A 26,669-nucleotide genomic window follows, 5' to 3' on the forward strand; every position below is an offset into this window, starting at 1 on the left:
AAAAAAATTAATTAACAGCTTCCTTAATTAAAATACAACACAGTGAAGAATCAATGGCTAAACTAAATTTCTTTAAAGCACATTCTTTTACATTCCTTTTCCTGAAAAAAGCGGTCTATTATATTATTCTATTGTATATGTAATAGGAAAAAGAAATGGGAGTCAATACCTAGCATGCATTTTAACAGTAATTGTGAAAAAAAAAACCTCTGCTTCTACGATAAGGAAGTAAACAAATTAAATCAAGAAATCCATGCACATAGCCTCTGCTAAAGTCAATTGGTACATATGAAAGGATAAAATGGATAAAGTGCCTTTACTGGAAAGCAAAACTAAATCTCTGTAGCAGAATGCCCCTCCTTTTATTTGATGCTAAAGAGAAATAGGAGGGAACAGCCTGAGATATGCTAAGATAGGAGAAAAAAACAAAGGATATTGACCCAAACCAAACAACACTTTCAGAAATCCTGCTAAGCTTAGTTACAAAGATTTGCACACCAAAATCAAAAGCAGACTGCCTTCAGTACGTGCATGAGGAAGAGATAGCTTGATGGGTAGTAATATTGCCGAAGTGAAATACCTATTGTTACATGTACAACATGAACACAACTGTTCTGAAGATGCAAAAGGATACAGGTCTGCAGCTAGCCTTTTACATAGGGGCAGGCTTCACTTACCACTAGATTGCTGATGTAAAAATGAGCGGCTGTGAATAGAGTGAATGGTCTGCAAGCATTTTAGCATTACTTGTGAAAAGATAATTCTAATTTCTCAGCTATTATTGGCTGCTGTATTCCCTGATGTAATTATGGAGTAATAGCTGAGAACCTGATTGTAACCAACAGTTAGTAGTTTGTTGCTAACAAGGCAAACATGACAAACAATTTTGAGGCAATTATTGTCATTACAAGCCACACTCAATTGTTCAAGGCAAGCGTAATAGAAAGTGACAGTTGTGCAGCTGGGAGGGTGGTGCAGGAAACGAGATTGTTCTCTGGTTGCAACAGACCACTCAGACTCTAGCAGAGTCTGCTCAATGCATAATTCATGTTTAATGATATTTCAGTCTCTTATTATCTCTTATAAAGCAAATTATAGTATAAGATAAGAAACAAACAGAGACATGTCAAAAAAAAATCCCACAAGTTATTATGAAATGGAATAAGATACATAGATGTAACACGGAGCAGGAGGAAGATTTTCACTAAAACCACCTCACAAGATGCTTGCAACTAGCAAATGTAGATACAGAAACTCTACATAGTAAAAGAGTCAGTTATAAAAGCAATCCATTTGCTATGCTTCAGTGAGATGGGTGCTCATGTCCAAATTCCAGTTTGAGACCTTGTATGATTAGGTAGATCCAGGAGGAAGGAAGGAGTGCTCTCCATTGAGAAACGTTGATGATTAATTCTGAACAAATTTGAATTGTGTATAGAGTCAAAGGAAGATTTTCATCTCTCATACAATAGAAGTGCCTCATGTACCAGCTCAGTATTCTGATGACAATGCACCCAGCAGCTGCCTTGTCAGCAGCCAGTCCATTAAAATACTTGATTTGCTGAAATTTCCACCCAGTTCTCCTTAACGATGTTAAGGGCTGAAAGTTTCTAATGCAGCTGCAGCAACATTTCAAGCTCTTGCCCAGGCTCAGTAAAATTCACTGTCAGTGATATTGTAGCACTGCTCAAGTGTCACTAGTGTCACTCGTAGTGCCTTTTGCACTGATAGGGTATCATTTCTAAATAAGCCATTAAAACATCACTGAAATTATATTTCCAAAGCTCTCTGACTTTCTGGTCATGTTTCACCATTTTCCTCGTCTTTCTTAAATCACAGAATCATAGAATGTTTTGGGTGGAAGGGACCTTAAAGATCATCTAGTTGCACCACCCCTTACACAAGCAGGGACACCTTCCAACTACAGTGCATTGGTTTATGCATATAATAATCCATCAAACCAAATCTGATGAGCTAAATCGCTCCAGGTGTAGCTCCACTGAAGCAAAATAGCATCACATGCCAGCTTCTCAGGTACACTTTGACTTTGCTTAGGTGAAGATGATACTGATTTTCTCAGACAGAGCAACATATTATAACTAACTCCCTGTCTAAGGAAACCTCTGTGATTTTGACATTTGTGACACACTTCAGTGCAGCCCATAGACTTACTCAGAAACTTATATGTGTGACTGCACTGTCTTTTGCTGTAATCAGTAAGAAAGCTGGTGATTGCAAAAGATGGCAGATCAACATCTGTAGAGACAGAAACCTTTGCTTCTGCATGTCACATCTGTGCCCCTTTTCTACTGCCCCAAGACAGGTAGGTATCTTAGATTTTCACTTTCAGAAAACTAGTATTTATCATTTCACTCTGAGTGATAGGAAGTGAGATTATTTCACAAAATGCTGCAAATTTCAGTGGCTTGAACAAAACTGGAAAGCCTGAATATATCACAAAATTGTCAGATCATCTGGTCCTAGAACAAATGTAATTTCAAATGGTCTGCTATTTCACCAAAGAAAAAAAAATTGCAATGTTTTTTCCTATCCTCTTTATAAGTCGACATCCTTAATCAGCCCAAACCCTCCTTATTAAGCAAAAATTACCTTTTTCTCATAAGTAAAATGCTTATTAATTTGCATGCCCAATGTCTTGTATAAACATTATAAACAACTTTAATAGCACTTAGCTTTGTTGATATGGATCTACAGATTGCAAATAAAACCAGTCAAGTCACTAAAGTTCCTTAAAATGAAAAGGCTCTCTAAAAGTATATGAGGTGGCATCAAGGAAAACTGGCAGACTATTTTTAATTTTATTTTTAATATTTTTATTAAGGCTTTATGACTTCATGTGGTAACTTCAGCCTATCCCATATACCACAGAAATGTCAGGTGCTTTGTTTTGAAGTCTAAAGAAGTAAAGGTTTTTAGTAAAAGATACCTAAACTCTGCAAACAGTTTGGCTAGCCTTTAGTGAACCTTTACTGAAGTCAAGTGGACTTAGACCTCATACAGAACAAGGACATTTGTAAAACCTTTCAGTGCTTGAACAAAAATTAAAAGCACAATAACTCTTGATGTAAATTGATTTTATAAATTAATGAAAAATAACATTTCCACTGAAAACTCTTAATTACCTGCAAAAAGGTTGCCATGGATTTAATGCTGGGAGTCATCTGCTCTCATGTTGGCTTCACTACCACTCACTTTACTCAAGATCAAGAGCAGGGCCAATACATTGTCAACAGCAGAGACAATTTACTCCATTATTCTCTTACACCAATCTGTCCTCACTGTGGCCTGCAGTTGGTGCTTGGACTCATATATCTTGAACTTAAATTGCTTTGAGAAGAAAGAAAAGTCAGTGTTTCAAGACAGGGAGTCCAGGTTTTAGTGGAATAAAGACAACAGCAGAAAGAAGTACAACAGTACAAGAAGTTCGGAATGTGAAGATGGATTAAACTCTTGGCTTGGACTTTGTTCAGAGAGAAAAATCAACAGCAAGTCTGCACTCCTGCACAGACAGTCAGTTTTGACAACTTAATCAGCTAATGTTACTTATTTCAGATGAAGCCATTGTGTAGAGATTATAGCTTTGATGCAGAAAACAGGTATTTAGATGGCTGACTCCAATACTTGTATCTGTCACCAACACAAATGAGTGAAAGGAACAGTTAATGTTAACAGCCAGGTTTCCTACATCTATATTGTGTAAAATTTGGCAATTTGAACATGCCAAGGAAAGAGAACTGACACCATCCAAGTGATCACAAACTAACTGAAGACATAATCCTCGATTGCATTACAATACTATTACTCAACTTTCTATAAATTGGGGGAAAAAAAAACAGAAAAAACCTATTAATCTCTACATCTAAAATGACAGCATAACCCCCATTAAAGATTCATTTTTGACATATTTTGTCATGGTTAGCTCCTATAAGCTCCTATATGTCTCCACACAGTGCCTGTGAGAGGCAGTTGTGTATAAATATGTATGTATAAACATATAACTACAATTTTCTAAAAACTAGATTAAAGAGAATACAGTCCCTCACCCAAATCCAATCTAATCTCTGATATGTTCTGCTATACCTCAGTACAGTGAGATATACTGAAAATAAATCAGTCCTGCATCTTTCACTGAGTTACAGTCAAAAAGTCTCATTCCTGACTTCTACTTGACAGGTCACTTGATAGTAAAAAATAAACAAACAAGAAAAAATGCAGTGCCAAATTTATACTGAATTCTCCTCACTTATAGGGTTGTACATGTTCTTAACATTCACTAATCAGAGCATCCCCCTACATATCTCATGCCTTGGCAACTAATGAACTACCACAGTGAGGAGAGAATCACACCCAGCTGTTCTGCACAGGGCTCCAGCTAACAGGCAAGGGCAACAAAAGTCCTGTTTTCACTCAGGGTAGAAGCTATTTCTGCTCCTTTGAAAACCTACCTAGAGGTAAGTTTTCACTACAAAAATCTTTTTTTTTTTTTTTTTTAACAGGAACCTCTAACTTAAAAAACAAAAAACCTCCTTTATTTCCACTTCAGTTCACAAATCTTCCCTGCTGTCTCTGGTCTGAGATGGGCAAAAGAGTTTGATCCAGCAACATCAGAGCCCCAGGAGCGTTATTAAGATAAAGGAGAATTAAAGATACCTCTCTAGTGGGAGCTTTGCCTGCACATGAGTTACACACAGTGCTCACTCCTAAGAACCAGCTTAGGACACAGAACTGTGCCATGTCTAGGGAAGCAAAAAAACAGGGGCAAGCAAGAGGCAAGCAAAAGAGAACAGAACACATGAGCAATTTGCAGCTCTATTATCCAGCTGGCTGCTAGAGAAAGCACCTCTGAGGCACTGGTAAGCAGAGAGCCATACCCCATTCCCAGCTGGGGACTGAACCAATTGTAAATTAGAGCTCCTTTCCTTTTCTATCTCCCCAGGGAAGAGCAGCAGCCCTTTTCCAGCTCCTGCCCCATCTTGCAGCAGCCCTGCAGGTGCCCAGGGTACTATTTTCAGCCATTCACCAGCAGGTGTGACTCAAGACCCCCTTATTTAAAAGTGTACAAGGGCTAATTTAAAGTGGGAACTGTCCTTAGTAGTACTGCAGCAAGTTCAGTGCCATAGATACGATTCACTAACTCTCCACACTTTTCACTACTTCCTAAATTCCCTGTACCCTTTCCACCTAATAAGCTTAGTACAAGTATTATAAAGCCTCAGTCCACTTGCAGAGCCCAGGACTTTTATGCAGTACCAGCAACTATCTACTCTGAGCAATTATGCACCTTCTGTCTCTGTGCCCTTCCTCCTCAGCATTTTTCTCACTTACCATGGCATTTCTAGGTGAAGAAGTCTATTGCTTTCAGCTGGCACTGTGACTTGCTCTCATACTTGCCTTTATTCTATTTAGTTTCAAGCAATCTAAGGAACAGGACACAGTATTGGGCTGGAAGACATTAGGAAACCTCAGGTCAAATTTTCTAACATGAGCTCTGTAATGGACTCCCAAAGAAAAATGCCTGTCTAAATAGGATGCAAGTACAGCCCCAAGGGGTGAGGCTATGAAAGCATCTTATTTCTTTACACAGTGTCAAAATTCTGATGCTCTGATAAACTGAACTGGAAGAGGAGCCTCCATCCTCAGTAGCATGGCCCAGTTCACCATTATATTCCTCTAGGGTACACAGACTGTTTACATACTAGTACCAAATCAGTTCAAATCCATAGAAAAAAAAACAAAACAGGGGATGTCCCAAAATACTCTTATGCTACCTCACATGGAAAACCAGGTAAGTAAAGTGATTAAACACATCACCCTTAGGTACAATGGAGCTGTCCTTAATCCACTCCTGGCAGTAGTTTTCCTAATGATTCCCTTTAGCAAATTATCTTCCCAAAGAAAGCATGCCTGGGGCAGCAGAAGACCAGTGCTGTCCCATTCCCCCCCAGACCCCATTTCCAACTGCATGTGCACAGGCAACCTTATGCAACAGCAAGTTTCCACCTGCCAGGATGCAGCAAACACGTCTCAGATGAGGCAAATGCCAAGTGTCTTTATCTATAGGCTGAATGTGGTGGCTGACATAAACTTTCACAGACATACAGAATGTTTGAGGGAAGGGAGCAAGAATCACTTTTGACACAGATTCATGCTTTGGTGATGATTTTGGTGTACATGCACTATAATTAAGGATTAAATTTGCAAAATTTTATAATGCAGCCTTGTGACAGCGAAAGAGATTGTACTGCTATATTAATTTACATTCCTTTTTTATTTTTCCCCCTTCCTGTTCCAGCTTCCCTTCGTCTACCTCTTATATTGATTATTTTCTTCCAGTTTTTTTTTTTTTCCTGCCCTCTCCTCTCATTCTTCTTCCCCCCACTTCTCTCATGTCTTTCTGCTCCTCCTTCAGCCCCTTCTCTGACAACAGAAACAGCACTGCTGCTATAACTAGCCACACTTAGGTTTGCTACCTGACAACAACTAGGAAAGGAAAACAATGAAGCAGGAACAGAGATGCTATTTCAAACCTCTCTATCAGCAGATGCTTTAGCCAGAAGACTTTAGCAGCAAAAAATAGGATTGCCTTAGGAAGGTAAGCAAGTACCATCTGGGAGGAAAGGAAGGAAAGCTGAGAGATTTAAAGCCATACTGTAAGATCACATTGTCTGAAGTTCAAAGACCACAGTAGATTTATTTCCCATACATTTCAAATAGCAAGTGACACATTTGCAGCATTTCATCATTCATACTTAGGTTCTAATATGATTAGATGTGGCATGAGTCTGGTTGCAGCAGGTGTTAAGATGTGTATGACAGGCATTTCTTCACAGGTTATTGTACTGAGCTATAATTTTTATTTCAGACATATGCATGCATGCAATTATTATTAAGAAATTATATATGTGAAACTTCTACAGCATAATATTGCAGTGAAAGCCAGATACATTAAAAAATGGCACCTTCCTAAGGATCCCTGAAACCTCTAAATTAGCAGTATTGTTATAATGTATTATCCCTGTGAAAAGTCAAACTTCAGCAGAAAACTGAACTACATTTTCTTGCACCATGTGCATCAGAATTGCTCCTTTAGTGAACATATATAGAAGGTTTGAAAGTTGAAAGTTTAAAAAAAAAATTGTGATAGCTTGAGGGCACTCAGACAAAAGGCAGTTGTGGTTGGAATTTGGCCTATCAAATTATCACAGATATCCTACTCCTTCCTTTGTTTGAAAAGCAACCCAGCTTTAGATGCAACCCATAACCAGGTCCTATCAGCCACCATACACCACACCCATTCTCACCTAAATGTCTTACCAGCTAGCAAATGACCATGATGCATCAAGTGCAAAGCATCCAGGTTAGCTATCAAATCCCATTTATTTAGTGGCCAAGAAAAATATAAAAAGCATTTCCAATTTGGCACACATGATCAGGAAATTCCCAAGTAGCAAGTACAGAATTCCAGTATGTTGTTTCTAAGAGCAGTAGAATACACCTGCACTTTGGGTGTTGTGCATTCCTGTGTCGCTCATGAGCCACTGTCACAGTCTGTAGTAGACAGGCTATTTGTGAGCTCCGTAATCCAGAAGAAAGTTCATTCCAAACCAGACTCATTTAGCTTGCTATATAACAAGGGCTGAAATCAAACACAATCATGCACCTTCAATGCAAAATAAGTCAGTTTTATCTCTGACCAAAAAGTAGTTTGGTGTTGTAAACAAGAAACAGTTAACATTCAAATGTTCAATGCCGCTCACTATTTTCTTGTCTTTTACCTCTATTTCTCCATAGGAATTTGTTTTCATCCTTTCTTCTGAATATCACATTCCTGTTCCTATCTCCCAATTATCCAGCTTTGGTGACACTCCCTCCTTGTGAAAACAACATTCTCAGCTTTCTGGGTTGCTTCAGAAAGGTTTGAGTTTCATTTCCTTTTATGCCTGTGCATGGTCACACTACAGATATATATATATATAGAAACAGTAAGACAATACTACTTAACATATAGTGATCTAAGCACTCACCTGTTGCATAAGCAACAAATAAATTAACCTGCAAAATAAAACCCTAATTTCTTTTTCATGCTGAGATATAGGGAACATGTATTTCAAATTACATAATGAAACACTATGAAGAAAAGCAAATTCTAAATAAAAGCACAGAATGGGAAAAAAGACAAGGCAATGCCACATTCTCTGTACAAAATGAGAACCTTACCATCCTGCTGGCCCTGGAGGTTCTGAGGACTTTGCATTCTCTCCTCCAGATTTGAGCTGAGGTCAGAGTTCACAGCTGACATTCTAGTTGAGTCACTCATATCAAACTCATCACTTTCTATAGAACTTTCATCCTGCAAATTAAAAGAGACATGTCAGAAAACATGGTACACTGTTCACATTATATGTGCAGCTCATTCTCTTCCCATTTGTTTCACTCACACCCAGCGTGGAGTGTAATCATGCTAAATATTTTTGTATATGAGAAAAAAAGGAGCACATCAAGAAGAGGAATGAAAATACAGGGTTTATGTGGTATGATAATCTGACAAATGTAATTTGTTCAACTATGAAGATACTACATAATAGTTCCATAGTATATTCCAGAAAAGAATTGGTAAGTAGAGACCCCATACCGAGCCCTTGTTATTCAAATTGGCTGAGGAGACATCCCTATATTCCCTGCCTGAATCCTTTAGGTTTCCCACATGGAAGTCAGTAACCCTGTGAATGACCACTGTCCTGGTTTTGGCTGGGATAGTTAATTTTCTTCTTAGTAGGTGGTATAGTGCTGTGCTTGGATTTAGTATGGGAATAATAGTAATAACACACTGGTATTTTGGTTGTTGCTAAGCAGTGCTTACTCTAAATCAAGGACTTTCCAGTTTCCCATGTTCTGCCAGTGAGCAGGTGCACAAGAAGCCAGGAGGGAGAACAGCCAGGACAGCTGACCTGCCCTGCCCACAGGGATATTCCATACTGCAGAGCATTATTCCCCATATATAAACTGGAAGGAGCCACAGGAAGAGTGGCTGGGCGTCATTCAGTGAGTGGTAAGGAATTTCATTTGGCATCACATCTCTTTCTTGGGTTTTATTCCTCCTTCTCTGTCTCTCATTTCATTACAATTAGTAATATCAGTAGTAGCAGTAGCAGTAGCAGTAGTAGTAGTATATTTTACTTTGTTTAAATTATTAAACTTTTCTCATCTCAGGCCCTGGCTTTTTACTTTTTTCTGATTTTCTCCCCCATCCCACCAGAGTGGGTAGAGGAGTAAGCAAGCCACTGCATGGTTCTTAGTTGCTGGCTGGGGATAAACCACGAAGACTCACAGGCAGATATTTCCAAATGGCAACCTGACCTAGTAAGGATCCATGATCAAATTCCCTTGACAAGATGTCACACTTACACCATGTTAAAAGAAGCATCCATGAAAAGGAGAAAGTCTTTAAAAGTTCTGAGCATGGTCATGACAGTCAGAGGTAAATAAAAGTAATACAATCACAAGAGAATCACTGCAAATTTATTCTGTATTCTATATCATTAATATGATTTATCCATCAAGTCCAGTTACAGAGCATTTAACAGGGATGATAAAAGGGCAAAAAGTAAAAATCCTGATCATTATCCCCATTTATGAAAGAAAACAGTTTTAGATGTAGTCCAGAAAATATTCAGACATATTTGACTTCAGTTGCTTCAGTCCCATTGAAGTTCACACATCCACTCATGGATTAGAAATTAAGTATCCACAAATCTTGCTCTGGAAATGGATAAGGCAATGTACAAACATAAGGCAATATATTTTCAGTAACAACTTTTCTGAGATGGCTAATCCTGTTAAGAGGAAAAGTACTTGAAAGAATTTAAAGGAAAATATGGTAAATGGTTTTGTACATCCTGAAAATGTCTGAAATATTTTTCCAATTCATTGTTTTGTACATTTTTTTATTAAAACAGGACAAGACAGGATTCTGACTATTTTTCTGGGTTGTTCACCAGAACTGACCTAGAAAAATAGCAATCTCTAGAATATAATTTACTGTGTACTTGTTGTGAAGTGGATACTACAGGTATCAATATAGCTGCTTGCTTCCTTCTGAGTGTTAGACATTTTAATCAGTTCCTCCACTGGGTCTCAGCAATGTTTCCAGCTTGCATGGACATTTCTCTTGTTTTCAGAAAGCGAGTTCCCTGCAGTAATGACTCATGTTAAATTAGGATGAAGTACTTCAAATGCCAGTCAGGAGCAAGAGTGGGACAGCACACAAGGTGATGCTGTTCTGCGCTGCCACAGCAGGACAATGACAAACAAACAGGGAAAAAAACATCTTGTTCTCAGGTTTTGTAAAAAAACAAATGGAAGAGTGATGGCTTCTCTAACAGGCACCTGTCTGTCCTGCCTTACATAAGGCAGGAGCACCCCAGTTACAGCAGCAGCAAACACCCAAACACTGCCCTCACAGGTGAACCCTGGTGCCCACCAGCCTCCTGCCCCAGACAGACAGGGCCGGGGCACTTGCCAGATGGGTCTGAGGTTTAGAGAAAATGCACTCTGCTTGTTCAAAGAGCAAGACAAGAAAACAAACTCCCCCAAACCTTCTGGATTGCTGTGTCTCTGTTAAAAAGCAGGGATATTTCTCATTGAATCCTGCAGGAACTAGCAAGCATCAGCTTATGTATTTCAGTTCTGAAGTTAGGCAATTGATGGGCTCACAGGAAGGGAGCCACTTGCATAGTTATAAAACAACACACACAGGCAGCCTCTGTTTGCCCACAGCACTGCAGAATACCTCCACTTCACTTCCCAAACTGTGTAAACCTCTTTCTGAATCTGCATGGACACATGGACATGGGAGCAAAAACTAAGAACCTCTGCAGTACAGCTCTAAATTCCCACACAGTGGTGAGTTCTCATTTTAGATGAAGCCTGTTTCCCTCTCATCAATGGTTTCAGATAAAAAATATGGAATTGGAGAGAATTCAGAAATTCTCTCTCAGAATTCATTGTGCTAGCTAGCAGTGGGATTCAAGTTTACTCCTGTCTCAATTCCACACAAGACTACAGATACAATTGATTACATCTTTCCTACAAATCCGAGCCTGTGTTTTAAGTGCATGAAATAGTTTGAACCAGATGTCTTGCTACTTTGTACTACAACATTTTCACTGTCATTTTGGTCTCAGGGCAACAAACCTACAGCAAGGGGGAAAAAGAAAACCTTGGCAAAACTGTGCTTTGAGAAAAGACATAAGGATTGTCTTGAGAACTTTCCTTATGCCCAGTCTACCCTAAAAAAGTTATTATTACTAAAACATATAAGAAATCACTTTCATAAACCCACTGCTGCAGACATCTCATATACAAAACATGTAATAAAAGAGCTGCAAAACTGAGCTGGGCAGGGAAGCACCAAGCAAAGTTAAGTCCTGCTGCCTCCATATCATTACCACTGGCTTGTCAGATGAAAAACTGGTTTAACAAAGATTTTAGTCATCAGACCAAAAAGGCTACACCAAAACATTCAGGCTACAGAAGCTCTGTGGAATGGAGTCCTGATCCAGCATGAGTGCTTGACCCTACTGTAGAAGTAGTAATTTTCAAAGGGAAAAGATGTAGAAATCAAGGAGTCCTTTAATTCTTAAGGCTACTGCAGAATAAAGCCTCTTCTCTCCTGTTACTTTACACTCTACTTCCAGATCCCTCAAATAATCAAGAGACTCAATAGAAAGAAAAGATTACCAGGCTGTATTTATGCATTAAGAACTTTGAGTTGGGGATCTCTCCCTACACCCTCTGCAATTAAAAAAAAAAGGCCAAACTGAAACAAGGATCCTGATATTTCTAGAAGAGTGGTGAAATCCCCATTCCAGGGACTGTTGAACAATTCATGAAATCTCTACCAGCAGCCCATATCTACTTATTGGGAAAAAAAATCTGGCTGACTCTGTACAAGTAAGAAGTCAGTCAGGGTCTTGACATAATCCAGCTGCTAAGGTTGTTTTTGAAGGCTGTCTTTATTAAAAAAAGTATTAAAAAATATCCAGTAGCTGGACAGGAAGACAAAGAATGAAGAACTGCTTTTTGTCTGGCACATAGTTGAGCTTCTATTTGGCAGCTTAAATGGTAAATGAACAAACTTCTAGTAAAATGAGGTTACTACAAATAATTCGGTATATGCCTGTCAATTGATGAAGCATTTCTTGAGATCTGGGAAAACTGAATAAATCAGAGAAAGCAAACAGTCTTTGAGAAGAAATAAATAAAATTCAAGCCAAATTGTCTATGAAGGTGTTTGATTCTCAGTCTACTTTTCCTCCTTCTTTTTTCTGCCTTTTTATTCAAAATTTAAAAAGCAACTCCCACTCTTATTATTAAGCTTTTTGCCTTGAAGTTTTCAACAGATGTTGCCAGGACTTTCATCACTGTAGGAAAATGTGTTGCATCGTGGTTGCTAGCCTTGAGAACACCATGGCAGTCATTTTAGTTGTTTGTTGATGGTATTGGCTTCTAAAAGCATCCAATGGAAGTCACTGCTGGGCACAGAACTAAGTTTGAAGTGAGCACACTGCTCACACCACCCTTTCCACTGGTCCAGTGAAAGAGCACCTTCAGGCAATTCAAAGTACAGCTCACTACCCCCAATCACAGGAGAGCCATAACTCATGATAGTTTCTCTCAATATGATTGCTTGAAAACAACCCTGCCTTGGCTTCAGACTGACTGTTTTAGCAACAAAATTATAAAGATGGGATCAACAATCATCTTCACTTCAGCTTCCTAGTGACCTCAAAGACAAAAGAACGTAGGAGAACAGAAAAACAAACTTAAAAGATTTCAGGTTTTACCTCATCTTGCTGTGAGTTTAGTAGCTGTAGCTTCATGTGTTTCATATAAGCCATAGTAATGGGCATGTTGTAATCAATCATACTGGTCACCAAAGTTGGAGGTTTTCCATTATCTGCAAAAGAAAAAGTTATTATGCATTATATGTTAATTGTGGAGACTATGTCAGCGTACTCTGCAGCCAAAGTCAAACAGTTAGGACATTTAACTCTAACTTTTGCATTGCCAAACGCTTGTAGGCTGTACAATGGAAGTCTCCCAAAGAAAAAGGAAAACCAAGATCAAACCCTGAAAATTGATGAGTTCTTCTACCCTAAATGACTACAGCCCATATACCCTATCTGTTCCCTATACTTAATCTACCATACAAACATTTCCATAGCAAAATAAATTATTTCCTCCAGATAAAATCATCTTTCTATTGAGGGTGTAGATGGCATTACACTCCATCCTTAAGTGAAAGCAGAAGATTCACTACCTTCCAGCTTAAGTAAATGAGATGATCTGACTTACTGAACTGTTACAGTCTACCAAATTTATATGAACCCTCACTTAAGCTTAGAAAGTATAAATGGGTATTAGAAATAAAATTACTTTACATCCCACTGTTTGACACTAAAACTACCTTTATGATCTGCTCCATCTGGGTTTAAATGCATTCTTTTCTGGCACTCTGAGCAGCTCATTAGAAATCGTGTCACCGCTTCTCTCGGTAGGAAGGCATAGGTCTCTGAAATCTGAAATTAATAACAAAATATAGGTGTTATTATGTAAGCTGATTGAGCATGATTTAATAGACCTGATCATCATATTTCCAAATAAGGCACATTATCTTTTAATGCCAGGTAGTACAATGAAAGCATGTTCAGCATATTATGTAGGATTTCAAGAAACATCTCTCCAATCTGCCTACTTATCATCTAATGGCTACTAACAGCTGGTACTGAACAAAATTCCACTTTATCAAAAGGGGGGTTGTTTCCTGTTTACAATTAATTTCAAATTCCTTCCAGCAAAAAGATTCATACATAACAGCTATCCCACTGTGGAATGGTATCAAAAAAGTTGAAGAGAGACCTTTTTTTAATAGCCAATACCAAAAAAAAGAAAGCACATTTCCTATGTGTTCTATTTGTTTTCTGTTGTAACAACACATAAACAGATACAGGACTTGATGTATTAGCAGCAATGAAGGTTGCCTTACTATTTTAACTTTGTACTTCAATGTATTGTGAAAATATTCTTCTAAAGCTTGTGGTTTTGTACTTAGGAGAACCTACACTATTTTTACTAATAAAGAATTTGTGAACCAGTTGATTTTAGGGACTCTGCTTTACCTGGCAATATCTTGAAACAACTGATTTTAGTTTTTTCTCGGTTCAACAAAATCATTGTTCCTAACCACATACTCACAAGCAGGCGCCAGAGGGATTTTTTTTCTCTTTTGAAAGGGAGAGGAGGAAGCAATTGTTACTGGTTTTAAAGATTGCATTCTCCCCACCCTAAAGGATGCATCTGTCTTTAAAGACATTTTGCCTTGCTGAAAAGGACCTGGAAGTTGGTGCCAAGCTGAAAATGAGCCAACAGCATACTCTCTGATCACAGACAAACATCTCCTACTGGCTGCTTTAAGTGCATAGACAGCAGATCAAGAAAAATTATCTCTCTACTCAGTGCTGGTAAGAAAGCAGCTGGAATAATGTGCCCAGGTTTCCCCTCACAGTTCACAGCTCCCCCACACACTTCAAGAAGGCTGCTATGAAGCAGGAGATGGCTCTGTGCCTGGCCATCATAGTAGCTGGAACCTAAAGGAAACTTTCAAGGAGAGGTTGAGGGAGATAGATTTCTTTCATATAGGTTATGAGGGCAAGAAACATCTAATTGTAGCCCACCACTGCCTGAAAGGTAGATAAAAATCTGTAGAGAAAAACTCTTTATAGTGTATAACCAGGGACAATAACAGTGGTGCCTTGGGACATTCAAACCAGACATCAGCAGAAACTGTTACACACCGGTACAGTGGAGCAGCTTTATCAGATGGGTGGAGTTTGATGAAAACATTCAAACTTGGAATTTTTCAATCCAATAAAAGGTATATCCATGGCTTTTCTGTGCTTCCTTACATATGTTGATGTATATACACTGAACAGTGCAAGTGTTGTAATGAATCTCTAGCCCCTTTTTTCCCAGCTATTGTGGCTATCTTACTAGGGAGATAATCCCTAAAGAAAGACCAAGTCCCAGCAAGAGAAATTAAGAGGGTGAGTTGTTAATCTGCTTGTACTCCCCTACTGTAAAACCTACAGCAGGACTTGATTTCCTCTCAAGCACTATGCTGAGATGCAAGTCTCAGTAGGAATTGAAGAAGAATGGAGATGGTGTATATGAAAGTGTGGCTACAGAAAGGACAAGATCACTATTTAACTGATGTAAATGGGATTACATATTGTCCAAACCACTTCTGCCCCTCACAAGAGTGCTAAGAAGAGGAGGAATGGTCAGTTTTAACTTTCTTACACTCTTCCTCTTGGCTTGTCACCTACTTAACCTGTCTTGAATCTTACATTTCCTAAAACTCCATGGACCAAATTTATCAGTGGCAGTATTTTTGAAAACAGGTGGAGTTTAAATTAGTGTTTGTTGATGTGATGTGTATCACGTCAATAAACAGAAATGATGCATTATAAAATGGGAATGCAAAATATACCATCATGTTTTTAACATTGGTTTTTAGGCTGTTTATTGTTGTTTTCCTATAAAACAGAAATCTTATTGGGGAGGGAGAAGAGAATTAGCATAAAAGCAAACATTGTTCTGTGATGAAAATTGGCAAAGGTTTTTTCCTGGGCCTGAAACAACTTTTCTGAAAATTAAGGCACTAAATTAAGCCACTTTTGAATGGGAGGTCCTACTGAAAATATATTTTTAGATTATTTTTTCCTGTTTTTTATACCCACAGAACAGATGCTTATTTACCTTTCTAAACATGAAAACACTGATTATATTCATGCTTTATGGAAACTAAAAAAAGAACCTAAAATCAGCTAGAATTTAGCATTGAAAAAATTGGAAAGTGCACATACACAGCAACCTCTCTCTTATAACATTTAACATGTTTAGCACTGTATTGAAATTAATGGAGCTTACCAATGGATTCATTAGTCCCCTGCATTTGATAGGAATGCTCCATTTATTCTAATCAAGCATTTCTGTCAAAATTCCAGTTCTGCTCAAACAAGATGAAATTCCTCCATGGAGAGAAAGCAAGCTAAGGCCCAGATTTGATAGGTATGCTCCACTGACTATAAGGGAACCGGGTTTTATGACTAAATTTGTCCACAGAGCAGATGCTCGTGTCTCCAACCTCCCACTGCAACACAGTTTTAAGGATGCCCTTCCCTAAATAACTCCAGATTTCACCAACTTCCTCCCCTGTTTATTTTATAATTTGAATCAATCACTGACATTCCTAGACTTCAGCCTGTATAAATTGGCATAAAGCAAGAGGAATCACATTAAAAGAGATACATAAGGAGCATAACCCACAACATTCCTTATTCTTGCTGCCTGAATATATAGAAAAGGTCTCTCCAGCTTGCACTGCCAGAAAGCTTATGAATTGCCTCCCCCCGCCCCCCAGCAGTGCAGACCCTTTTTTTGCCTTTCATTTCTCCTTCACAAGATGCAGATAGCCACTTGCTTGTTCTGGCCAAGCTCTGAACCAGCTGTAGCTGAGAAATGCTCAACCAAATTAGCACAAGGCTGAACATAAAATCCTATATTTCAGCTCTCAGTATAGTTTACCAGGCTGTGCACGAGACTGGACTGATGTAATTCATGGAGCTGGCTTGCATGCAAGTGTTTCAGAGCACAACTGGGAGGTCTGTGACACCTTCTAAGTAATTATACAAAAATACCTGAGTGGTCTGATTTCATCAGGAAAAATTGTTTCTCTCCTTTATTCTATCCAAAAGAAGGAAGTAATGACTCGGTCCTTGCTGATGCTGTATCCTTTCACTGCCTTCAGTAGCCCAGTTCCTAACGCTCTTCTCAAGGCTATTAGTTAATAAAAAATATAGCCAGACCATCTTTTTCAGTGATGTGTTATAAAAAAGAATATTTGATTATTGGAAATCCATTAAAAAAAATAAATTAAAAGATGCACATGCTTCTACATTTTAAGAAAAAAATAAGCCAGAAAAAAGAAGTGGGAGATATTGCATTATTTACATCCATATTCTGATAAATCAGACTGGCATTTTTTTGGCATGACTTACAGGAAACTTCTCATGCACATGCCCATTCCAATCAAAGACCAATGATTGCTGACTTACCATACTGATAAAATTACTTGGATTGATTTTTAAAAAAAAAAAATATTAGTGTATTTTTCTCAAACATATAAGCTCTAGAAATATCCTTATGGGATTCCTTACTCTTAGTGTTTTTATTGCACATTAGTATATCTTCTGCTGCTAGTAGAGAAGTGTTATCTCATAACTAGATGTATTCATGGATGTATCCATGGAGAAATAAGAAAGCCAGCAGATTCTAGCGGTTTTGTGTTTAGGCATTATGTTCTAGGTATAGCTATTATAGCCATATGCTTTTTTACATTGTAAAGATATATGGAGATGAAACAGAACTTCCTGAGCATTAACCAAAAACTGCAAAAATTACAGAGGTTTTGTTTCAGCCTCAGAAATTACAGGAGATGGAGCAAGCATTTCCTAACAATACAGCCCATGCACATCTACATATATTTGGTTTTAACTCTGAATTGAGAGGAAAATGAGTTGACCTGAGTGGCTTCAAAGTTTTTATGATCTTCACCATTAACAAAAAGTCTTTGGTATATTTTGACATATATGACTACATCAAAAACATGACCCAGCAATGAAAGCCTGTCTAGGCTTGTTTATCGGATCCCATGAAGAGCACAACTAGTACAGGCAAGTAATCCTCTACCTGAGCATGTAATCTGATTTACGTTGGAGCTAAGCAATGATTGTCCTAATTGTCTGTGAGAAGCCTACTGCAGTCCTACTGCATCACTACAGGCAGAGAAAGCAAGCAAAGTTTCCTTTATGCTCTCCCATAGATGATTTAAGTCCAGGCTGTTGTGATGATGTAGCTTTCAGAGCTAAATTTTTGCTTGGAAAATTAACAAGTCCTAAACTGAAAGGCAGATTTTAGGACACATATGGCAGAGTAGGAAAGACAAGTGTGAGGAGAGGGAGTGAAATTTTGCAAGTGAACCTATTAACCTCTAAAGAATTAACATGGGGGATGTATGTGTAGTCTGGAAGATACAATGTGTCAGAATGGAGATTTTGCGTGAGTTTTTATTTTTTTTTAATTAAGGAGGGTAAAGAGGGGAAAAGGTGATCAAAAGAAGACTCCAAGAGGAGGGAAAGAGAGAGAAAGCTAGGGATAGAGTGAAGATGGTAATCTGTCCTGGGCCCACAGCCATCAAACCAGGTGGCAGAAATTGGTTTCTTGATGACAGGAGGATGAGCCAGCCAAGGGAAGCCCTCTCCTTTCCTCAGCAAGAGGTCAAAATAGAGGCTGACATAGGAAATCAGATTATCACTGCTGGGAGTTTTATCAAGAGCTCACTACCTCGCTACACTGTGGGAAATGCTGTTCCCTCATGTGCTAAACTTGCACTTCACAGCTCCCTTCCCTTCCCTCCCCATGCAGCAGAAGCTGCTTTCTGTGAGGGAAGCGATGGGAAACACCTGCTAGTGGGACAATTGCCAGGACACTGAACAGTCACCCTTTGCAAAGAAGCAAGAACAAGATCATAGAGTAAAAGTGCACAGGGCTTGGCTGTTTTGCCATGCACACAAGAATGGTGTGGATGCAAGAACTTAAGCATGCTAAGGCCTTGCACAAAGCTCAAGTTCTTCCACTTCCCCAAGGACAAGGTCTGTCCTGTACAGAAACCAGCCAAGCCCCAGACCTACTTTAGCGCTGCTTGATCAGGAAGGAGATGATGTTATCTCACAGTGCAACCTGTCAAAAAATTTCCCTGAGGAAAACACACTCATTGTGATATTCACAGGGGACTCAGAAGCACATTCCTGTTTTGGGAGGGGAAAAGAGTAACCCCTTGTTTCTCAGTCTCAGAAAGGCTCTTATTAGGCTGACAGGGAGAGATGGGAAGCTACTCAAAATCTTGGTCCAAAATCAAGAAACATTAAACACTGAAACAGCTGGATGAGGCACAAAACCCCAGATACTGCCCCACATCTAAAAGACTCCTGTTAATGCCTCAGATGTTAGACATTTATGTACTACCTATCTGATGAGAGTCTTATCTCAAACTACTTTCCCTTGACACATTAGTACCTCCCCCATGTTCTATAAGTTTGTTTCTTCCAGCTCATCAGCTCAGTAGCTCTTTTTTCATTCATGGGTTGGGAGTCTTATTAACCAACCCATTTCACCTGCTCAGACATGACAACCCTCACTCACAATTCAAGTTCACTGCTGTTATGTTTCAAGGTTTTACACAGAGACTCACAGGCTCAACAGGGAGATATTAGATCATCCTTCATAGTTAAAATATTCAAGTAGAATATGTACATAGAATTAAAGGTGCTTAAGGTAGCTATGAGACTTACACACAGCTCTCAGCTAGATGATGCACTTAGTTGTGGGAAAATCTATCCAGATATAACATAGAAAGATGAGGCACCTCCTCAATTGTTTAAATGAATGAAAATCTAACACCTTTTTTAAGGATATTAAAACTAAGTAAGGAAAATCAAATCTATTCTGAAATAAAGGGCTTCATCACTTCATCTGGGTAGACAGTACCTACAGGCTGGGCGTGAGAGGTAACGCAGATGTTTTAGGTCGCCAGCCTCATCACAGACCATTTGCACTTCTTGAAAAGTGTAATAAGGCTTTTTTTTTCCTGGTTTGCACTGAATCACAGAGCTGTCCTGACAGCTTGAACCTGTTGCATCATGCTGCTACTGTAGCCACAACTTTTCCCAGTTACTCCCACTTCTGATATACCCCTCAGCACTTGTATTTAAGTTGTAGACACAGATGAATAGTTTAAATCAAGAAATGTAGTTCTACAAAGACACGGAAAGCCTGCTATGTACTTATTGCATGCCTTTCCCAAATCTACCAGATGGGTTCTTTCCCTGAACACTTCTCTCCCCTGCGTCCCCATCCCCAGTTTGATGCCACAGTTCTCCTTTCAGAGTGGGATGCCTATACAAAAATAACTCTCTGAGAACACAGAGTGAAAAGTACTACCCCAAAGCAAAGCAGTTCCTCTTAGACACTGAGGTGTGGCAGCAACTGCTGGCACAGATACCCATGCAAGATCCCAGTACTTTCTCCTGACAACATTGCCTGCATCAGCATTTCACTCCACCTCCTGTGAGGCCCAGCAGAGGATCCAGAGGAATGCAGGACAAGCATGGACCTCTTTGGGCATTACTACGTTCCCTTCCCCTGAGGAACATGCTCTTTTCACCTTCCGCATCTTCCTAGTCACCTGTGCCCCTGCTGAGCCACCAGCCTGGCCAGGCCTTGTGTCACATATCCTGTCTTTGTGAGGGAATTATCTCCCAGATCAAGACCTTCAATGTTTTCCCTACTTGTAAACTTCCCTGAGATCTGGGAAAATACCTGAGACTTAAAGCACCATGTTAATTATTCCTTCAGTCTGGCATACTTTGGATATGATTTAAAGTTCTTGGTTTAATTTTACATATGTAAGCCACATCTGGGTTATTTTCTGGTATATATCTACCTACAGTTATGCTGGCAAGGAATGTGGCACACCAATAGTACCTTGTATACAAGTCAGGCACCCCAAATGAACACAAAACCTGACAGTTAAACAGGACACTCCTCCTGTTCTGCATATTTTCAAGGTTACTCTCCCACATCATATACAGAGAGTTTATACAATTCCCTTCTGGTCTTTTAGTGTGCAGAGAGAATGGGACCTTATTCTAAACCTAAATATTGAAGGACAGATGCTTTCCTAATTTATCTAGAGGGTTTGTGCCAAAAATCCGAAAGTTTGAGCTTGGTAAATTGCTGCCCCAATTAAAATAGAAAGGCTCTTTCCAGTACTCTGCTCTTTAAGAGGTCTCAAGTACCACATCCTATTTATCTTCCTGTACAGCGCCAGTGTAGGAAGTTCCACATAAATCAATCAGTTGTAAAAATATCATGCATTTCCACACAGTTAATATAAACAAGGCAGTGCAGATTCCCTGAGTTTTTCAAGTGTTCTGAATACATTTTTAGAGAGACATTCTGATGTATTTTAGCACTCTAGCACCCAGGGTGACTCTATCAAAAATTAAAAAGGCTCTAGCTATACCAAATTTGTTACTCTATGTAAACACAAACAGTAGTTAATTAAGTCACCTTTGACAATTTAATTACCCTTCCAATCATTCTTGAGCGTATTCAAAACTTTGAGTGGAGCAAGTTCACTATTGAAAATGAGACTCACACAGATATAAGAAAATTAATTACTTAAAATCAATATGTTGCAATTTTCAAAGGCTGTGCCATTATTTTTTCTGAAATACGTAGGTACTGAAAATCCATGACAGTATTTACAAACTTGTTCAGGAATTTTGTGCCAAAATTGTGGTGTTTTCTCCCCATAATTTCTCTGTAAAAAGGTTTTGGTTATCCAGTGAGAGAACAGAAGCAATGTGACCATATGCCAGGGGTGAATTACAAATAGCAATTGTAGCATACAGTTTGTGAACCACATCTCCTATAAAAGTTCTTCACTCAAACCATTTGGTGAATACTTATGCATGATAAATACATGCAGAGATCTCAGGGATGATTCACTTCTGACATGTGAATAAAGAAACAAGACTAAATTAATCTTGTTCCAGATTCACTTAATGAAATTAAACCCCGCCAAAGTACTTCAGTTTGATTTATAAAGCTTTTAGAGTATAATGTTTTGGGAGACAGTTACCTGAGATATTACCCTTTTCCTCCTTACAGTGCCACAGAGGAGGCAGATACTGCGTGGCTTCCTGGAACAGACTGACACTACAGCTCTTAATTTTACTAAAGGCATTTTCATGGACAGGTCCAGTAAAGGAGCATGCACTTCCCCAGATGGTCTGGTAGAGTTTGATGCCTGTTTACTTAACCTGATTTAACCTTTACATCAGAATAGAGGACAAGAATTGAAATTTGTTTCTTCTGGAGTCTTTTTTACATTTTTTTAATATATGGAAGTCTTTCAAAATTATATATCTGAATCCTGTCATGGGGAAAGACAACTCAATGCCCTTGATAAATTAATATACAATTAAATGCATACACAAATATTGCAGACTGATAATGACAAAGACTTACATTTGGGCATCCTTAACGATGCAACAGGCTCATGTCTCAATTGCAATAAAAGTTGACAATAGATGAAACTACGGTGTAGTTCTTCTCACTGAAGATACACTAGTCTTTCAAGCTATTCACAATAAACAAATTTCTTATCTGACCCGAAATCATGGGATTCTTACAGTAGTAAATATTATACTTGGCACACATTTGTGGGATGGTAACTTGAAGTACTGTATTTATAGCTGGCAACATTCCTTATAGCTGTATATTTTTCTAAGACATTTGTGACCTATACCTCTGAGCAGCCTATTGAGGTAAAACAAAATTAAAAGAAAAAGGTCAATGGAAAATATCACTTTTCTAATGCTTTCTGAAAGAGAAGACAAAGTATCAAAATGGCTGAGGTGCCAGATAAAAATTAATGTAGAAAGTTTGCATTAGTTCACCCTGAAATAACACTCCAAGCCTTACAAAAGCACACACAGATGAAAGATGTCTTCATATGACTGTCTTAAGGTCAATACCTCTGGGAACAAATTATGAGAAATTTTGCCAAGAGCTTATCCCACAACAAACCATGTGAAATAGCCTATAAATAAAATATCTGTGCAGGGATTCACAGATACAGAGAAAAGATTGCTATATTGGTGAAAAAAACAGTAATGGAAAAACAGCTGTTTCTTAAAATTGAATCAGAAACCTGGAGCTTCCCCATGTTCTGGTGACCTCTGATGAAAAACAGCTCACACAACTGCAGGCTGTTTTTAAGATGACGAACTGTGTTCAGGGTGATAGGTTACCTCAGGGTCCTGTCCACAGCTCCCTGCACAGCTCCATCCTACTGGGACCTGGGGGAGAGATGCCTTGGATGCCCTGCAGTCTGGCCAGGGGAGTGTGATGGGCCCTGGCTGGGCACCCCTGCTCTGCCCCCTGGGGCAGCCCCTGGTGCTTCAGCAACTGGCAGCAGCTGGCAGGGGGGTCAGGATCAACATCTGAGAGTGCCTGGCACAACCACAGCCCCACACATGGAGAGTTGGTCACCCAAATTCAGCCAACACCATGCATTTTAAGCATCTTGGGAAAGTGCAGCAAATGTTTCATTATATCTCCATAAGGCAGTAAAGGGTTATATTTGTGTCACTAATCACAAAAGTTATTTATAGCTATTTTAAGACTGTACTGATGCAATTAAAATTTTAGAAATAATATTTTCTCTCTACTCAGCCAGTTTATGCAGGTATGGAAGGTGCCCTCTCACCACTTTCTTTATTGTACCTAGTGGTTTTCCAGCCCATTGAATTTAGGACATTTACAAGTTTCTATACCATTAAACCATTAGGTATTACTTAGTCTGCGGCAATAAACTATAAGGCACCTTCATTTATATGCTAAAATACAGCAATCCATTTAGCCAAGTTGTGGCAATACCTTCTAAGTCTTCTTTAACACTTCGTCCATTTAATAGCAATTAATTAATACAGAGCTATTATAAAAATTGTGAAACCATTATAGAAATAGCAAATTCTCCTCTTGTACCAGTGAGAGAATCTCTAGTGAAGTCAGTGGATGTGGCCCTTATTACACAGCAAATGTGATTTCTAAACAACATGTTTCATGCACTAATGAAAGACCTCTGAAATCAATTTGAGAGTGAGAGTGTCAGTACTAATTTTGTTGGAAAAAAAAAAATGCCCACGAATCTCATGCCACGTGATTAAACCCAAATAACTCACATTTTCAGAGATGCATGTTCATTTTTACCTGTTTGGTTTTTTTTACTTACTGCTTTATATGTTCTCTTCTGTCCAGCATGTTTTCTGATTTGTTCTCCATTGGGCCCAGTTTCAACATGCATGGAATAGATAATGTCAAAGAAATCTTCTACGACGGCCACCCGCCGTAGAGACAGCTTCTCATCTACACCTACTCCATCCTGAAAAGGAAAAGAAAGAGAACAGAAAAAGTAAGGGAGACAAGATGAATAGATAAATTATGATAATCATGAGACACATTGTCCTTTTTTAGAAGGAAGTTAAAGACCCATTAATATCAGAAGATCACCCATCCTGCAAATAACAGACAAAGTATTGTAGGAAAGCTGTATGATCAGAAGGGTCACATAGACCCTTGCAAGCATCCCATTTTTCCAAACCAGGGCATTTGGCCTCTTGATAGGAAGTGATCTTTCACTCCAGTATTTAAAAAAAACAAAACAAAAAGTATCTGTGCTTCTTTCTCCAAATGCACAAACACAATTCAAAGGCAGGAGCAGTCCCAAACACATGGCACAAACATGCAATATGTGGTTGTTAGTAAGGATGTAACAGCCCTTTTATTTTCTCATTCTCTTCCCAGCAAATATGTGCCTAACATTTCATAAAGGTGTTTAATAAAAGGTTTTAATTCAAAGAGATGACTGTAAGTATGAATACAAAAGAAGTTGTTATAAACAATTTGCCCCTGTGAAAATTGCTTGAAGACATACTATATGAAGACATACTACAATATGAGAAAAAGGAAGGGATGTTTTAAATATTTTCTACTTTTGCACACAGATGTCCAGTGGGAAGAACTGGACAAGTGAGAACACCTAGCATCTGATTTTCAAAAGTGATAATGCCACGGCAGCTAAAGACTTCTGAAAAGAAGCAGCCCCCAACGTCTCTGAAATTAACCAATGTGGTTCAGCTCCTGCCTTTTTAACAGAACCATCCACATGAGGTTTTGTTTGTTTTACAGCTGCCTATGGACTCAATTCTAATGAAGGAGCAGGAACTGGGACATTTGTTTTTCCAGAACAGACATCTATCAAGCAGGCTGCAGTTTGCAACACAACACCAGTATATGAAGAATAAAATAAGAATGGCCAATTCACTTGTACTACAACACTGTATTCATATTTAGATCTTTGGAGGCAGCAGTATAACCTAACATTCATTGTGCATTTTAAGCAATAACAGTGTTCCAAACTGAGTATACTTTATAATACCATTACTGCTCGTTTAATTCATGCCACAAAACAACTGACTTACATGGGCACTTCTATGGCAAAACACATGCAATTATGGCTGCAGTGACCAAATAAAGACAAAGATGAGAAATTAAAAGGTAGTTATTATGTATGACACTCCCACTTCCTTCCCCTGATCCTAACTTCTTGCCAACCCACTCCACTAAGTTTGCTGTATGTGGACAAACATGATTCATTTTTCTCACTCCCCCTATTTTTATTCCAGCCCACTTCAATTTTTCATATATTTCAAAGAAAGAACCCAAATAATCCCAACAGCTCCAAAGAACCCCCCAGGGTGACATAGAGGAACTATGACATGTTCTTAGTAGCAATGGAGAAAAAGTCAATGCCTTTAGAGCATAACCTTCTAAATGTGCATTATTCCAAGTGATAGTGGGTTAGGAGGTGTTGATACACTACCAGCCAGACAGGTTACACCCTGTCCTGCTCTACTCTGCCCAAGCTTCTTCAACCTCCCTGCCCAAAGCTACATGGTCTCCTCCACTGTGTCCTTTATCCCCAGGAGACAGCTGGACTTGGGCAGAGCCCTGGCACATGTGCCATGAGAGGACTGCCACAGTTCTGATGGAAATGACTGTGTTGAGGTTTCAAGGTGGAAGAACAAGAGAATTTGCAGGGCAATCTCCACCACAGGTTAAAGCCTCAGATCCACTGGGAACAGTTGCTCTGAGAAAGCTGCAAAGCTCCCAGCCCACGATCAGCCACTGACCACCAGCTCAAAAACTTTGTGGCATTGTGATGGGTTTTTGTTTAAGCATCATTATGAATTTGCTTGGTACCATCCACCACCATTGCCTACTATTTTTTTAAAAATTGCTTTAGAGGTAGGCCTGACATCAAATTCAAATCTTTGCAGCTTTAATCTTTAGGGGAATTCACATGTGAGCACTGTAGGGGAGCCCATCTTCAATCATTACTTTCTCACCACCCAAACAGCACAGTGGGATTCCTGATGATTTCAAACACTCTCGCTATGACGACAGTGTTATCTCACACTGCTTTCCAAATACTCAGAAGTTTATAGTGTTGATTAACTGACAAAGATTTAATCTGTTTATTACTAATGAGTTTTGTTTTATGAAATTTCCTATGAGGGAGATCTCTTTTTTAATTAGAAAGAAATGCATTACACCAATATTAATTTAAAACCTGAGATGCCACCTCAGCAGAGCTGACACATGCAAACTTTATGAATACATTTAAAGAAGAAACTCAGAAATGAAACTCATTTTTCTGCCTTTGGTAATAGTGTGCAGTGCTCTCTCTCTAATGGTCCTCTAACCTCTCTCCTCAGACATGGACACCAAAAGTTGGGAGGTATGATCTGGGGGTGCTCCTGAAGGGTTATTTCTCCATGTAGCTGACTCAATCAATAGGTGTTGTTAGAACTTCTAAAAACACACATAAGTAAAGT

At 38.9% G+C, this 26,669-nt stretch overlaps 1 protein-coding gene across 2 annotated transcripts in view; it reads right to left on the bottom strand.

Annotated features, from left to right (window-relative positions):
- NOL4 (nucleolar protein 4) overlaps window positions 1–26,669 on the bottom strand; it is a 192,201-nt gene that overhangs the window by 132,889 nt on the left and 32,643 nt on the right. For both annotated transcript variants that reach the window (XM_015620223.2, XM_015620221.2), the window contains exons 2-5: window positions 24,005–24,154; window positions 13,490–13,601; window positions 12,867–12,979; window positions 8,239–8,371 (exon numbers count right to left, since the gene is read on the bottom strand). In XM_015620223.2, the coding sequence (XP_015475709.1) occupies window positions 8,239–8,371; window positions 12,867–12,979; window positions 13,490–13,601; window positions 24,005–24,154 (508 nt within the window). The remainder of the gene's footprint in view (window positions 1–8,238; window positions 8,372–12,866; window positions 12,980–13,489; window positions 13,602–24,004; window positions 24,155–26,669) is intronic.

The sequence above is a fragment of the Parus major genome, chromosome 2, assembly GCF_001522545.3.
Source record: "Parus major isolate Abel chromosome 2, Parus_major1.1, whole genome shotgun sequence".
NCBI classification, from domain to species: Eukaryota; Metazoa; Chordata; class Aves; order Passeriformes; family Paridae; genus Parus; species Parus major.